Genomic DNA, 16,777 nt, shown 5'->3' on the forward strand with positions numbered 1-16,777 from the left:
CAAATTTCTGCTTTAACCTTGGGATTAAAAATAAACCTATACCTTTGTTAATATTTGTGCTAGTAGGAAATAATCTTCATATTCAGGATAATTCCATGGATTTCCCAGGAAGCCTCAGCCAAGGAGGTGAGACCCTTGACTCATCAAATGTATTAGTCAGGAACTAAGACATAAAAGCACTTAGCAAAGTTAAAAAAATATCAATTGCAATAACTGCATAGTTGGCAATCTTCAAGCTAAGCCTCATACAGGGACAGAATATTAAAACGTAAGCATGTGGGATCCTAAAGATGCATGTTCAAAAGAGATACGGGATTACAAAGGGTTCACCTTCTGGGTGGCAAAACATTTTGTATTTATTTATGAAGGGTGGAAGCTGTATACGCTGTCACTCAGAAGACAAAGCTATTAGGATATGACATAAGAAAGTTCAGGACAATTACTGCCACTGGGGGAACAGCACTGCTGCTGGGTTTCTGCAGCTTCTATTTGCCATGTGGTTCCCCCATGTCGAGATGAAAGGAAGAACATGGTCATGTTCTCAGTGGGCCTTAAACTGGAGCATTGTGTCATACAAGTTTCATTAACAATGGCAAATCAGGACAGCTTCTTTCAAAGGATAAAAGCTTCTGAGAAGTCCACAGGGCTCCCTGACCAAACAGCTCTCACCAGACAATGGACTGGTAATTCAATTGTACTCAAGAATCAGAAACACATGGAAAACTTTCCCTTGAAAGGCAGCAGAACAGCAAAAACTTCAGGGAAGCACAGTAATTCTTTGCATGTTGATTGAATCTGAAGACAAAGTCTTGTCCAAGCCTCTTCCCTCCCTTCTAACTGCCATATTTGAACCATTTTCTAAGTACCAGCCTAAGCATCTCCCGGAGACAAAACATTCCCCAGTAACTTCAAACAGTAATTCTCCCCCCTTCTTAGCAGTCACAGCACTTATTATCTGCATCATTAATTTTTGCATAGATAATGTTCAATTTAGCACTTTGTTACACATTGCACCAACCTCTGCTTATATAATCCTCTAATTGTTTCATATTTTTACTGTTTATCATCAAAAGATTGCAGCTTGCTGTTAGAAATCCTGTAATATGCTTTGCTAAGGTCTTTCTGCACTGATTGTACTCTACAGATTCAGTCAAGTATTTCAGTAGATGTTGGGCTGATCTGAACTGTAGCCATCCCTGTTAGCCCTTATGTCATACTTCCAAAACCTAAGTGTAGGAGCACATCTTTGTCCTACAAAGTGAACAGAAGTAAGTCTTTTTCATTTATCAGAGGTTGATCAGAAATCAATTATAGAAGGTTTTTTTTTCCCAAATTCCTCTGAATTCATTCCTCACATGCACTATTGAGTGTACACCCCATAGATGCAGATAATCTTCGACCACTAACTGTATTGTAACCACCCAAGAACAAGAGGGGTGTCATGGGGACCATCAGAACCTTCAACGACTTCTTGTCAACCTGGGATTAACCACATACCTCCTTTCAAGCCTGTGATCACAGGGCTCCCACCTCACTTGGTACTACCTGTCCCCAGTACCTGGCCAGGTACTACCTGGCCAACTCTTTCTCATTTTTTTCCTCTCTAGCACACTGATGCTCAGAAGGTCACCACCAAACCAGTGGCATCTGAATCACCTGGGAACTTGTGACAAAAGACATTTTCAGGCTCCACCCAGACTTCCTAACTGAGAGTAGGATTGGGAATCTGAGTTGCAACAAGGCCTTCAGGTGATTAGACACCTGCTCACATCCCAGGACCACCACTCCAACACTTGGAGACCATCCCTGTTTTCAAGTTCCATTGCTCTTGCCAAACCCATGTCCTGAAATGTCCATCCTCCAGATTTCCAAATGACCAAGTTTCAGCTGAAAATGAGCTTTCTCAAATTATTCTATTTAAACAAGTCCCCACCAGCATTATTGACTCTTTGTCATGTCCCCCTATTTGTTTAATTCATAACAATTACATGACCTATAATTAAATAGCTCAAGCTATTTTGTTAATTAATGAACAATAATTATTTGTGACTATGAGGTACAAAGTGATGTTTTGATATATGTTAACAATATTAATTATGTTGATATATGTTATGTGAACTGATTAATTCAGGCTAACCAACAGATCTATTGGCTCACACACTTCACATTTAAAAGACACTCTTAATAATTTTAACATTCATAAAGCATTATAAGATATTGTAGTCACCATTCTGTGCAACAGAGCAGTAATCTTAGTCCTCTTGTCTGAAATTTTAGACCCTATGATCCACATCTACTTTCTCCCCTTCCACTCCTTCTCCCAGCCTCTGGTGAATACCATTCTATTCTATTTCTACAAGTTTGCTTTTTGTTGTTGATTATTTTAGAGCTACATAAGAAGTTCATGCAGTTTCTCTGTGCCTGCCTCACTTTATGTAGCATAATGTCCTCCAGGTTCACACACGATGTGGCAGTTCCAGAGTCTCACACTTTTTAAAAGGCAGGCTAGTATTCCACTGCGTATATGCACCACATTGTCACTATCCATTAATCCAAGGATGGACACCTAGGTTGTTTCCATGTCTTAGGTATCGTGAATAATGTAGCAATCAACATAGGGATTCAGATGTCTCTGATGTATGGAAGTCCTTTGGAAACATACCCACTAGTGAGAGAGTTTGATCATATAGTCATTCTGTTTTAAGTTTTCTAAGAAACTTCCACACTGTCTTCCATATTGGCTGTGCTAACTTACATTCCCACTAACAATACATAAGGGTTCCCTTTTCTCTACCCTCTTGCCAACCCTTCCCTTTATATTTTTATCATAGCCATTCTTACAGGGTGAGATGGTATCTCTGTGTAGTTTAGTTTGATTTCACTGATGATTGCTGATGATAAACATTTTTTTTAATTTATCTGTTGACCATTTGTATGTCTTCTTTTGAGAACTAATTCAGTATTTTGCCCATTTTTTTTAAATTGGGTTATTTGTTTTTGGTTTTGTTTTCTACTTAACTGAATTCCTTATATTTTTTATATAAGCCCTTTATTGGAAGTATGGTTTGCAATTATTTTTCCTCAATCAATGGGTTGGCTCTTCACTAAACAGCTTCCTTTCCTTGGCAGAAGCTTCTTGGTTTGGTGCAATTCCATTGGTTAATTTTTGCTTTTGTTGCCTGTGCTTTTGGAGTCATATTCAAAAACTATTTTCCCAGACAAATGTTGTGAATTACCCATTTCTTCTAGTACTTTTATAGTTTTGGGTCTTAGGCTTAAATTTTTAGTCAATTTAGAGTAGATTTTTATATTTGACATAAGAATCCAACTTTATTCTTTCTTCTCCTCATGGCTGTCCACTTTCCCTAACACTATTTTTTGAAAGATTATCGTTTCTCCATTATGTGTTCTTAGAACTTTTGTCAAAAAGCAATTGACCATAAATTCATGGGCTTATTTCTGGGCTCTTCATGCTATTCCATTAGTCAATATTTCTGCTTTTTTACAGTACCATTAACTTCTCATCTGTCATATCCTACTGGAATGTAAGCCACTGGAAAGCTGAAGTCTTGCCTGTCTTGTCCATCTTTACATCTTTCTGACATGGTATTTGGTATAAGGTGAGGGTTCAGAGATACAATTAAATAAATGAGAGAATAAAAGATACAAAGGAAGGAAGAAATGGAAGGAGGGAGGGAGAAAGGAAAAGTGTATTTTCCTTTTATGTTTATTTAGGACTCAAAGCAAAGTGATTTTCCTAACAGTTTACCCCTTTATTTATCAATAAAAGCTCATATAAGCTTCTACTTGAAACCACACATTATTCAAAATGACGTGGGATGGTGGTGTTTAGTGAACTACATTTCCTCCTCTGATCAAATGATGAGGCACATTCCCTCCCACCTGATGTTAAGACAAGGACTCCCTTGTGTCTCCAATCCCAGGTCAGTATGTAATAACTGTGTTGAATGAATAAAAGTTTGGGTTAGACTCTAGAACACTCTCTAGCCAGTCCAAGTGGCAAGGTGAGGTCCCAAACCCAAGCTTGCTAATTCTGCAGCCCACCACTTAGCCTCTTATGGATATAGGTAAACCAGATGGGAAGTGGGGGTACATGTGTAGTAACATTGGCTCAGTCAAAGCAATTTAAGCCTTTTCTAACCTACAAACCGGAGAGATGATATTTAATATAAGAATTTGGGTTTTCATACAAGGAAATTTTCAAATGACATTTCCATTCAAGATTTGATTAAAATAGATGGGAAGATATAGTTTTGTCCAATTATTCAAACATAAATCTGCATCAAATGCATGTGTTTATAAGCATAACAGACATCCTAAGGAGCAAATAATCATACTTTTCTAAAGCACTCTTCTCAACCAACATAAAATTCCAGATGTTCTAAGGTAACACAAGCCTTTGGAATTACATATTTACAAAGTCTTTTCTATCCTTTTTATTGGCAGCTTAAAACTGTACTTAGGCCTTAGGAAATCCCTCCATGTAGGCATGCTGCACATTATTTCTGCATTTGATATTTAACCAATGCTCACAAACAGAGCACATTTCTTCTTGATTTTCTCAGCATATTTTCAACAGTGACTTCATCTACTGGAGAAAGTGACAAGGCAACCAAACTGTCCCTGAAAATATTAACAAATTGTCAATAGGTAAGTACTTTTTGGTTTCTATCGCTCAGCTCTTTTTTCACTCCACTGGAAAACATAAAATTTTGTCTTGTTTCTTTTTTTTTTTTTTTTTAAGATGATAATCTGATAGCCGCAACACATTTCCCATCATTCTTCAACCTGGCACTGGTTTTCTCTTTAAGAACTATCCCATACTGTCATTTTCATGTCTGGTACTGTTCAAATTCACCTCTGCAGGCCATGCACCCTGGCTTAGTCAAGTCCTTTTCATGTTCTAGAAAAAAATCAAAAATTGACAGACTATCTTTTATTATTTATACTGCCTAAAGCACGGGACACCACTCTCAGTATATTTTTCCTGTTATTTCCTTTCCCAAGAAAGACTTAACCAAACCTGTGCCTCAAATGCTCCAATTTAAAATGCATACATATCACTAAACCAGCACCAGCTTGTTGTCTTGAGGACAGAACCCATACCATGTCAGTGTTCAGCAAGGTACCCAAACTCCTCTTATCAGGCATGCTCAGCAGTTTATGGCTTCCTCTTCTTCAACAGGAATTCAAAATTGAAAGTCAAATAACTAGGGTGAGGCATGAAGATGAACAGTAAGATCTAACATTACTGGCAGTTTCAGTAAGACCTCAGTTCTCTTCAATCACTTCAGTCCTTTCACAGTGTGAATATTGGATTTAAAACAGGTGAAGATGGACAAGGGAACTGGCTAAAACCCAGAGGCCATCATAAAGTTTTTATTCCCAGTAGCCTTTGGTTAGTGGTATATGTTTAAAACAGCAGCACTCCAGGGGAAAAAAAAATTCCTGATTTGTCACATGTTTGTTTTACTTGTATAAAATGCTCCCACGATTGCAAATTTCAAACAATCACATGTCCCATCTGTAAACTGGCTTACACAATTCCTGAAAATTATTGTGTTAGTGCCACTCCAGCACAGCACTGCCCTCAAAGGTCAATAACTGCAAAATATAATTGTATCTTAGGAGTAAAACAATTTACCCACCGAGTATTTCCATGATAGAAAAGAGGTAGAAGTTGATGCTGACCTAGTTAGGGCATTTGAAAGGAGGTTAATATCCTAAAGCTTTTTTGCTCTGTCCACCCTACTTTGACAGGAGTCTCTAGCTCATAAAGGCCAAATAATAAAATCACTCCTTGTTTTAAAACCATGGACAAGCCCTCATAGGTCAATGTGTTTTAGAAAATGTAGACTCATTTTCAGCTTTTCCTTTTTTTTTTTTTTTTTTTTATTTTTATTTTTTGTATCAGCACTGATGTAATGGTCTATTGGGGCAATAAAGGGTAGGTTAAAATAAAGAAGAAGTAAAGAGAAAAAGGGTTTCAAATGCCAGTCTTAACAAAAAGAAGGTAACTTAAAATACTTAAATGAACATTGTGAAAATACCACCTAGAAATTATTGAAACAATATTCATATGAAAACTGTCTACCATAAAATCAGAGTTGAGTACACTCTTTGAGACATTCTGGTCAGCTATGTATTGTTTCTGCTTTGGAAATTGGAAAATACACAATCATGCCATATGACTCAGGGGAGCAATTATGGACTTCAAAATCCAGTTTTATCACTTATTAGCAACATGACCTTTGCCTGGCTACTCGGACCTCAATTTCCCCATTTTTTATGATGGAGATATAAATCATCATCATCTCACTGGTGTGAGTATTAAGGGAGATGACATGCACAAAACTTGTAAAATCATTCAGGAAATAGAGAGTACTGTATCTGCCATACAAAGTCATTGTCAAGATGCAGATACAACCTGCCCAGTCCTCAGCATGTGCCAATACCAAGCAGCCTCTCAGTCAAGAGTATTATCAGTTCTGCTGGTAAGGAAAAACAGGTTTCCTCCTCCCACTTAAGCTGAGGCATAGTTGCTGAGGAGTCCAGAAACAAGACCCAGGAAGGCAGTGAGCCATGTCTGCACAGTTCTCTTGAGGTAAATCACAGTCATGCAATATCAAGGGACAAAAGCAAGAGGTACTGTGGGACATTCAGTATAATTCCTGTCCCTCTTATTGTTTACCACAGGACAAACCACTTTTGAGAGTTAAATTCTATTATGTCAAGTGCTACATTGTATTACATAAAATACAATGGAGAATGTGACTCAGTCCTTAGCTCTGGAGAAAATGAGGTGCAGAACTAACTGCATTCCTCATAGTAAAGAAAGTTGGAGAATTAAAATTCCCTCTACCTCCTAAAGGCTGAGGCCAATGCTCAACCACAATGCCTTAAGAGAATCCTCAGGTTCTTAAGACATTCAAGCCCAAAAAATTGACTTTCTCAAAATAGCCATCTCTTAGACCCCGGAGCCAATCAATCTTGTACCCCCCACCTGCCTGTTCCCCATCAGGGCACAGGGCAACTTAAAAAAGAAACAGTCAAGTCTAGAAATAAAACAGCTAAGGGGATTTATAATGAAAAGTGAGGAGATGGTCTTCTGATTAATCACCTAACTGAATAAAGAGTTATTCTTTGATGCCTCATCCTTTTTGTCATCTGCCTGGCTCCAAACATATGTCACCTCATGTTTCTTTTACAGTTTACGCCTTCCTTATATGGACAAGTGTTTAGAAAGTCTTTTAATCTCCAGGCGTACCCTTCTTGAAAACCAAAAATAATTAGAAAGTTACTACTGAACATTCTTTAGAAATTGTCTCTCTGTGCAAGGAACCCTCATAAAGAGAAGGCACCTCTCAGCCCTGTAGAATTTCCCAGTATATCCAGTGAGTACCATGGAGAGCTCCCAAAACCTCACCTAATGTGGTGAAGTGCCATCTGGCCCCAAACTGGGATGGTCCATACAGTTCTTCGTTGACATCTGTTGTCATAATATGTAGCTGTATCTGTTATTAACCATTATCTAGAAAAACAGTACAGTAGGGAGGGTGGAGCAAGCAGGAGCAACAGCTCATTTGCCTCCTATATTCTTGGAGTTTCCATGTAAGAGGGAGACTTGTTTTTCTCCTTGGCCAGGAATGTAAGGGGCCTCAGGGAGATACCTTTTCTCTCTGTTTTAACTATGGGGCTTCCCTAACGACTATGTTCTATGTTTCCAGTTCCTATCCTTCTCATCTGCCACCCTGATGCAGAGCATAAAATGAAAATAAGACCCAAATCTCTGTCTCCCTTACAGTACCCTCAGAATAAATCCAACTCCTGGTATGAAGAGTCTGTTAACACCTGTCTCCATCTGACTGTCCCTGCTTCACCTTCTCTCACATCTTCAGATGTACATTATTTCACCTCAACTTATGCATCTAAAACACACTTGTTCTTCAGCCCAAACTTGCCTGAGAAGATGTGCAGTGATCTCCCTCACCCCACTGTCCAGCCACCCTTGTCCATGCTCAAATGGTAGGATGCATATCTCCAGGACAGCAGTCTTCACTCTGCAGTGTAATTATTGGCTGATCTTTGCAGAGACTGAGGTCATATGCAGCTCATCTGCATCCCTGGTACCTAGCCAAGTACCTGATACCCAGGAGTACCTGCCACTTAGCTGCTAAAGTGAAACACACAATCACTGGAGAACTTTAAAACTTAAAAGAAAAATAAAACTACCCAACAACACAATAACAAAAGGACTCAATCTATTGACCCATCCAGACTCAAGATAGCACTTTCAACAGCTCATTGTTATATCTCCTTCTGAATACATTTGTCTCTATACCTCAGACTCTATATCTCTTTATTATATGTTTTTACTGGTCTTTACACTTCATGGTAATTAGTACTATCTATGCCCACAGGTTATAACTGAAAAAGTCAGCTTATGAGTAATGGTCTATATCCAAAAGTCTGGAAAATAAAAACTGAAAGCATTTTCATTCAAAATCCCATTTGCCCTAATACAGGGAAAGAGTGAGATGATCCAAAATAATTATAAAGGATAGCAGCTTCTGCCACAAACAGAATGTCAAGTCATTATGGGAATAGAAGAAAGATTATGTCGATGGAATAATAACTTGAAGCTCATACCGTTGACAGTTAAGGGGAAGTTAAGATACTCCAAACCATCTCCCTCAATCTGTATTTACCTTTTGGTAAACAATTTATGAAAGGCATGGCAATCAATTGCTTCTTTCTATGATGACTATAAACCATTTTTCCTTTGGATGGAAATTTGAACATTATTTTGCCACATGTTGAGTCCCTACGTGGGCCCCTGTGCTGGATTCTGGAATTTCAAAATGCAAGTCGTTATTGCCTGAAGAACAGTAAAGTTGAGGAGGATATATAATTCCCCAGTGTTAACTACTAAATCTCATCCTAAGGAGGTTCAACAGTCTTGGATTGCCTAGTTGCCTAGCATTGTAGAAAAAATCCTGCCCACGACCTACTCCCCTCCAATTACAGAGTAGAATGAACTGTATCTCTTTTGACAATTGAACACAACACCTTTTAAGTATCACGGCCTTTGTAATTGAATGTTATTGTAAAGCTTCTTTAGACTTTAAAGTATTAACCCATTGCACGTTCTTTTTCTTTTCATCAATTTTAATATATGTCAGAATATATGTGAATCCAAGAAGAGGTGAAGAAAAAAGCATTACATATGGTCAAATGACTAGAGTGAGGCCTTATTAGTGGATGTCCTCCTGAGAGATACCTGTGCTGGTTGTCTGTATGGCACATAACAAGACAGTTACAGCAAAGTAAATGGTCTTTTAGATGAAAAGTCACTTTTTTGAAGTTACCTTTGCCTTAGCCACTTCAAAGAAATTCTGCTGATTGCAAACTATGGAGGCCTTCAGAAACTCAGTTCCCTACTTAAGAATCAGCCACAAGATACACAAAAGCCTGTTCCTCCTTTGCTATTCTGAGTAAAAGAAGCCTGACATGCCAAGACCAATGGCCTATTATGGAATTTATAAGGTTCCCCTTTGAATGGTAGAAAAAGCAGCTTCTGCAGCAGATATTCACTGATATCTCACATGCAGGTATTTTATAGGGTATTCAGGATAAAACTGACAGATCCTTTTTCCCCCAAGAGTGCTTTTCCCTTAGATCACAAAACAGGAAATTAAAATGCTTAACCAAAATCCCCAATAGGAAATATAAATCTCTGGAATGCTTTAATGACATTAATATCTCCCAAATGCCTAAAATTATTTCTTTAAAATGAGTTGAGAGAAAATGATATGCTTTTCATAAGGCCCAAGCAGTTAGATATGCTGCTCTAGAAAGTGACCTTCCTGACCTACAAAATAATAAATTAAGACTCAAGTGGCCTTTTTTTTCCCCTTCTTCAAAGTTCTGCCTTCTGTCTATGGTAAATAGATTACAAGGAGCCAGTCTCTCTGTGGCAAACACTGAGAGGCATTAACCATTTCTGGAAAAGATGAACGTGTTTGTGGATAGTCACAGATGTAGGATGTTGTCAAATCTCTGTGGTTCCGCCCAAATGAAATTGTGTTCTTACTCCCATGAGATCTCCTTTGTACAGTTACTTTCCATGCACCAATACTGGTTTTCAGTCACCCTTTTAGAAGAACACTGGTTTCAGCCCCCTCCCCACATGACTGCTGTCTAAGAGATGTGACAGCTTGAAGCCCTCTAAAGCCCAGATACCAAGGTTTACACAGGGCATCTTTCAGTCCAAAGTGGTAATGGGAACAAGAGCCTTCTCTACCTTGCAGGTCAGCTTTGGTCAACGCAACTTTGTTAGCAAAAGAACAGAAAAAGCGAAAACAATAACCAGAGGTTAGTAAGAGGTAGAATAAACCAGGGTCACATTACAGAAACGAAAACGCAGTCTGCATGACCAACATCACTCAGACAAGACAAGGAGATGCTCTACAGGTTCACCAGAGACAGCACAGACGAGGGGACAAGGGGACGCACAGACCAGGGTCAGAGCAGGCCTCCTCAGAGCCAAGTCAGCACAGCAGGGCAGGGAAGTTGTGAACTTTACAAAGCACAAGCAATGAGCACACAGAGGCTTCACACATTTGCACAGCAAGCCCCAAGGTGTATATGGTCCAGAAACAAGGGTAGCCAGACTGAAAGACACGTGTGCACAGACAGAGCCCACAAATATAATTCTGAATGCTCAGGACTTGAGCATGGAAGAGTCACTTGGGAATCACCCCGGGTACCCTCTTGCAAATGTCACCATGAAACATGGAGCATTTCTATCAAGCTGATTCATTTGGGAATACCACTACCGCTCAATTTCCTCAATTTATAAGAATATAGCCAAACCCAAATGTTTGTGGGCAAAAAGGCACCAAATCAGTGTCCTTTTTATTTATTCATGCCAGTCTCAAAACAATGCACGTGTGTTTCTCTCAGATGTTTACCATCTGCAACTGTGGAACAGCACTTCTAGACGGTAATGCCTGAGTCTCAATAGCAAAAGTCACCCCAAGATGGAAAGAGATGTTTACCAGCCAATAATTAACATGGGCATTATTTTAAGAAATCTTTGCCCAAACAGACAGGTATAAAGTCACAGCTAAATGTTGGCTAGGAAGGGTACTTAAAATTTCTAAATTTTACACAATGCATTAATTACAGACAGAAAATCAAAATCTGATTCAATTTTATTTTTATTTCCAACAAAAATGGAGAGTCAAAGAATATTGGATTAATAAGTTTTTAAAATGATTTTGGACTCTTTTGCCTTTTGTTTGATCTGCTGTTGTGAGTCAATATAATTGGGAAATACTACCTTTAGTACTCAGGGATCTTGAAATGTCATTGTCAATGACTTTAACAGGAACATATGATGTATGCTGCTCTGTGGACCCTAGACGTATGATAATGAAGCACATTCTCCATCTTAAAGACATCCAGATTTTACTTTTGAGTAATGAAACCTCCTCCCCCACCTGTTTTCTATTCTGTATGCAGAAATGATCAGTGAGAAATGTGTTCTTTCCTGCCTCACACCCAAAGCCCTCTAGGGAGTCACACAGTACGTACAAAAGATTCAGAAGGAGACGACACCTTTCACAGCAGTCGCTCCAAGGTTCGAGGCCCTTCATTTTCCTCCCCACTATCTTCCACAGCCTCATTTCCACAGAACCCTAAAAAGCTCCTGGGACCTTTTATGAGGGCTTATTCACAATGGTGCAAACTTTCAATGACAGTAATTTATGCCTTAACCCACTTTGGGGCCATTTTTCCTGGCCACTTAGGCTCATTATCAATGTCATCTGTGTACAATAAACAAGAGCCTCCTTCCCTGGCACTCGTCCTCCACTCTGTCCCACCCAGTAGGGCAGTCACAATGCGCCATGGGGAACCATCGTCATTATCTCCATGGCAATAGAGTGCAGCATGATTAGGCCCGTGGGCTTTGCCATAGATTAGGATGGGAGAGCCATCAAGTCACAATATCCGGCTGGAAACAATCACCCGTACTTAGAGGAAGCTCTGAACCCACTACAATGCATGTGATGAGTCACGCTGAACTGCATATGGAGCTTCAGATAGGGCAAGGATGTTCCCCAGCGCCATGGGTCACTTCCTCCTGCTGCTTCCCTTGAAGCTTGCTTAGGTGGGATCCACTCTCCCTTATACTATACATTTTATAAAAGTTAGTTTAGACATCCTTTTAATCCAATACTATAGCTTTATTCCTTCACACCCCAATTTTTATATTGAATAGAACTGTGCTTCCTGTGCAGCATCCAGAGACACAGGCAGCTATAGAACCCTTTAAATGAGTGCAGACTGAACTGAGATGTACTATAGATAGAAAAGGCACAATTTTGCAGGCTTAATATCATAAAAAAGAATGTGATACTGATAATCTATTGAAGAACAAAAAAAATCTAAGAATCTATTAATAATTTTATATTAATTACATGTTGAAATGATAATATTTTGTATGCATTAGAGCTAGCATATAAAATTAAAATTAATTTTACCAATTACTTAACACCTTTTAAAAAATGTAGCTACTGGGAAATTTAAAACCACATATGTGACATATTATGATTCTATTGAGCAACATTAGAGTAAAATGAATGATTCCTCTTGACTTTTCAAGCTGAAGTGATGGCATGATAAAGTATTTGAATAGAGAGTGCCTTATGCTTTTTAATATGTGCTTTCAGGACTTAGCTTGATATGATTAATAATTCCAGGATACTTGGAAGTATGGTCATGCCACAATTTTCTAAACTAAGATACTCAATTTAATTCCAAATGCTGCATCTATATCAGGGTTATCTTTTAACACTTAAAAATTAAGAATAAGCAGTAGGATAAAAAAAAAAATTTGAGATGAATGAAATTGTACATTTCTAGGAGAATACAAAGTGACTACTTTAAGTGCTCGGTGATTCTGAACCTCCTGGCCCCCTCTACACACACACACACCAAATATGACCAACAGCATTTAGGAAAAGTTTCTGGCTAAAGAAAGATGGAGTAGGTTGTAGGGATGATGAGTCTTAACACTAGTGCAGCCCAGGCAGCCATCTCTTAGGCAAAGGGAAACAACTTGCATAAATACAAGTCAGAATGACAAGCTGATGAGAAGCTTTGACAAAAAGGTCCTTTAAGGTGGTGGGTGGACTCAAATGAAGGCTGATTAAAAACCAGAGTGATGTATGAAGTTGAACACAGGAAATGAATGAACCCGTTTGATGCAGTAACTTAACAAGAGGTACAAGAAAACATTATACTGTGCACAAAGGACCATGAGGCTCAACCGTGGGAAAGAACACATGAATCTTGGTGACTGGTCAGGCAAACTTTTTGCCTGGCAATTAGGTGTAATCAGTCACCTTTTCAGCCAAACCAAGGCTGCTAGGGAACCCAGAATGTGTTCACTGCTGCCCTCTGCCGGCTAAAACAAGATTGCTTTTATTGTAAAGCACTTGGATTCAGAAAAACTTGCAAAATTCAATTAATGTCTCAAAAGAAAGAGGATCATCTTTAGAAACAGGCTGAGCATGGTTTGTTGTGCTGTAGAGGTGGGTATGCAGTTGTTATTAGATTCCTTGCATGAGATAATGTTTGTAAACAATAATCCCATGTTTATTGAGTGTCTACTATGTACCAGGCATTTTTATCACTCAGATTTATTTATATTATCTTTCAAGGTAATTTTTTTACCCCATTTTATAGGACAAAAAGAAGGAAGGAAGATGTAGCTCAGAGAGGTTCAGTAATTTGCCAGATGTCACTCAGCTGACAGGAGCTACTACCCAGAACTTAATCTAGGTCTTTCCAACATGGAAGCCCATCATGTTCCACTATTCCACACTAAGGGACTGCCTCGCAATGCCTGATTTCTAGCAAGCACTCAATAAGTATTAGTTCTTTTCCATCATCATGGCATTTTGACATCATTTCCCTATTTTCTGGTGAATTTATGTTAAATAATGCAGTCCTTATTAGCCAGATAAAAAGCATCTTATTGACACTGACACCTATGTAAAGCCTGTTTGGCTCCTCATCGTGTATTAAAATGTAAATAAAGATCTCTGATGTCCTTCAGCCATTCTGGAAGCAAAGGTACAAACTGGAAGACTGATGTCAATGCCAGGGAAGGTTCTCTGTGGGCAAGTATGTGATCCTGGGGGACATCTGCCAAGACACACTCCTGGAGCCTGTGGCACATGTCCAGACATACTCAGCCAAGGACAAGGGGGCAATGCTGATGGTACAATGTCAGGTGTCAATGGGATGAGAAAGGATTGATCAATCGAGGAAAGAGGCCTTGGCAGAGGCAGCAGAGAGGCATGGTGCTTGCCACAAGGCTGGAGCTTCAAAAGAAAGCTGGTACCTTCACAGCCACGCTCGATCTGTCCACTCCGGTGGAGGGCATCATTGATGAGGTCAGGCAGCCGCCCATTCAAGTCCACAGATGCCAGACAGCCCTGGAAACCATCCCGAGAGGCCACAAGCTTTGGGAGGTTGCTGTACATGCCTTGGGCCAGGCCAGCCATGTAGAGGTCACCTAGACAGGATGAGTAGGTGGAAAATGAGATGGAGTAAAGGATATTTAGCCACATCAGCAGCTGCCCCAGCACTTCAGACTGTTTGGCAGATCTGAAACATAAGAGGAACAAGACAAGCTAAAAACCAAATAATTACCAGGGTCTCTGAATTGTTAAAAGAAGAAGCCAATATTTCTTATATGACATTCATTTGCTACACAAAGTTTAATCACCATATCGATCCTATGAAGTAGGAGTTGTCCCCATGACATGATGAAGTAAAAATAAACTGTATTTTCAGCAGAACATGTTATTGAGCACTTCTTATGCACTTGTCACCAACAATAGGCTTAAGGGCTTTACCAACAGTCATCAGAACTCCTAACAATCCATAAAAGGAGTAAAACTTATTATTCTTGTTTTCCAAAAAAATATATATACACAAGCTGAATATGACTAAGAAATATTTACCAATGTCATCTAGGCAGTAAATGACTCAACTGAAATTCCAAAGACTATGTTCCTTCCTTTTTATTATGGACCCTCCCACATGTTGACATTTATCAACTCCGCAGTACCCACAGCAAGACATTCCTGAGATTATAAGAAAAGGAACCATTCTTTGAACATGGTATACATAAAGACAGGATCAGTTGCATTATGGGGTAATTCAACTTTGCTTAAATAGGAAATGCACAATGCCTCAAAAATACATGGCACTCCTAACCTGGAGTTTGCCTCTGGAAACAGTGCTTCTAGTGTAGGAAATGCTCTAAGAAGGATAAACTTATTGACAAGGTTTACCTTTCAAATCCAGATTTTTGGCACCATTGATAACTTGTGTGACCACCTTGGTGTCCACCTTCAGGCTGTGCGTGTTACTGTTGTCCCGAGTGATGACGACATTGTGCCACTGGTTATCATTCAGGGGGCGGTCGCTGTTACCTTTGATCACATTGGGGCCATTTCCGAGATCAAACACATAGTGAATGTACCTGTGAGGAACAACCACCTCTGATGACTAGCAATTCCCTGCTGCACTACTGGCAATGTACAAGTCAAGGTGCAGGGAGTTTGAGTCTCCCAGCTACACTGGTATAACATGGCAATCATTAAAGCCTGGTTTATGAGAAGGGTCAGTTCCTACTCTATTATACTTGGTTCTTGTTTTATTCTTATAGAATCTCCTTTTTTAACACTGCATAGGAATACTATCTAGAGCCAAGGAGTAGCACAAGCAGTTCACTATAAAACACTGGGGCAGCATTTACATTCAGTCAGTCAAGGATCTGGTTCTGATTTTGTATTTGTTTGACTATTTTCCAATATGTGGTAGTAAAATATTTTGAAGAAAGGACAGCTTTTAAAAATAATTTATATATGAGCTGATGGTAGGGTTGCAAATATCTGTATTTCATTTCCAGGCATAAAGTTGGTGATTACAGTTAGTATTACTAAAGAGATGGATGCAAAGTGTGCCTTAGCCCTCTTTTGCAAAAATAAGCTTTTGTCCCCACAGTTTTAAAGGACTATATTTCAGAGTAAGTAGCTATGGCACTCCCTGCCAAATAATGGAAAATCTTAAATAGTCTTATGAATCTCCTTTCCATCCCGAATCATTTTGTGGCTCTTTGTAATCTTTGAGGATGTTCACGTGCCAAAGGAACAGAGGTTAGAGAACAGAATGGACATAATTTTTTTCATGTCTAAGTTTTACGTAGGGCTTGTGCAAAGATAACTAGCATAAACCACGGGGTCCCTTCTCCTTACCCCTTGACTAGCTCCACTGCAATGAAGTCATTGCCATCTCCGCTGTTGAAGAGAATGAAGCCGTCGGCTGAGGTGGTCTTGAACTGGAAGAACAGGTGCATGGAGGTGTAGGCCTGGAGGGTGGCAAGACTCAGGTAGCTGCTCTTGGTCTTGAAGGTGACAGGGTCAGCAATAATGTTCCTCAGTCCAAAACGAGCCTTCAGCTCACAGTAATCAATGTCACCATTTTTGCATAAGTCAATGTAGAGCAAGCCATTAAACATCAGGCTCTGCAGGTGCCCAATGAAACTGGAGGGGACGACGGAGATGTATCGTTTCTCCGTCATGATACCAGTTTCAATATTATGGAACTCCAAGCGAGTGTGGTCTCCCACCATTGTACCTATGAAAACCAGACATGAGGTACAAACAGGAAG

The 16,777-nt window shown here is 39.4% G+C and overlaps 1 protein-coding gene across 19 annotated transcripts in view; it reads right to left on the minus strand.

Moving 5' to 3' along the window:
• The window catches only part of NRXN3 (neurexin 3), a 1,486,572-nt gene that overhangs the window by 795,822 nt on the left and 673,973 nt on the right, over window positions 1-16,777 (minus strand). For 11 of the 19 annotated variants that reach the window (XR_013761785.1, XR_013761786.1, XM_079126738.1 and 8 more), the window contains 4 exons: window positions 16,362-16,743; window positions 15,396-15,586; window positions 14,438-14,611; window positions 10,325-10,351 (listed from right to left, as the gene is read on the minus strand). Coding sequence is in view for 17 of the 19 variants with exons in the window: in XM_079126738.1 (XP_078982864.1) it covers window positions 10,325-10,351; window positions 14,438-14,611; window positions 15,396-15,586; window positions 16,362-16,743 (774 nt within the window). In the remaining 2 variants the exon portion in view is untranslated. The remainder of the gene's footprint in view (window positions 1-10,324; window positions 10,352-14,437; window positions 14,612-15,395; window positions 15,587-16,361; window positions 16,744-16,777) is intronic. The other 8 variants (XM_079126730.1, XM_079126719.1, XM_079126734.1 and 5 more) reach the window with 1 other exon arrangement.

Source organism: Sciurus vulgaris (assembly GCF_902686455.1).
Source record: "Sciurus vulgaris genome assembly, chromosome: 2".
Lineage (NCBI taxonomy): Eukaryota > Metazoa > Chordata > Mammalia > Rodentia > Sciuridae > Sciurus > Sciurus vulgaris.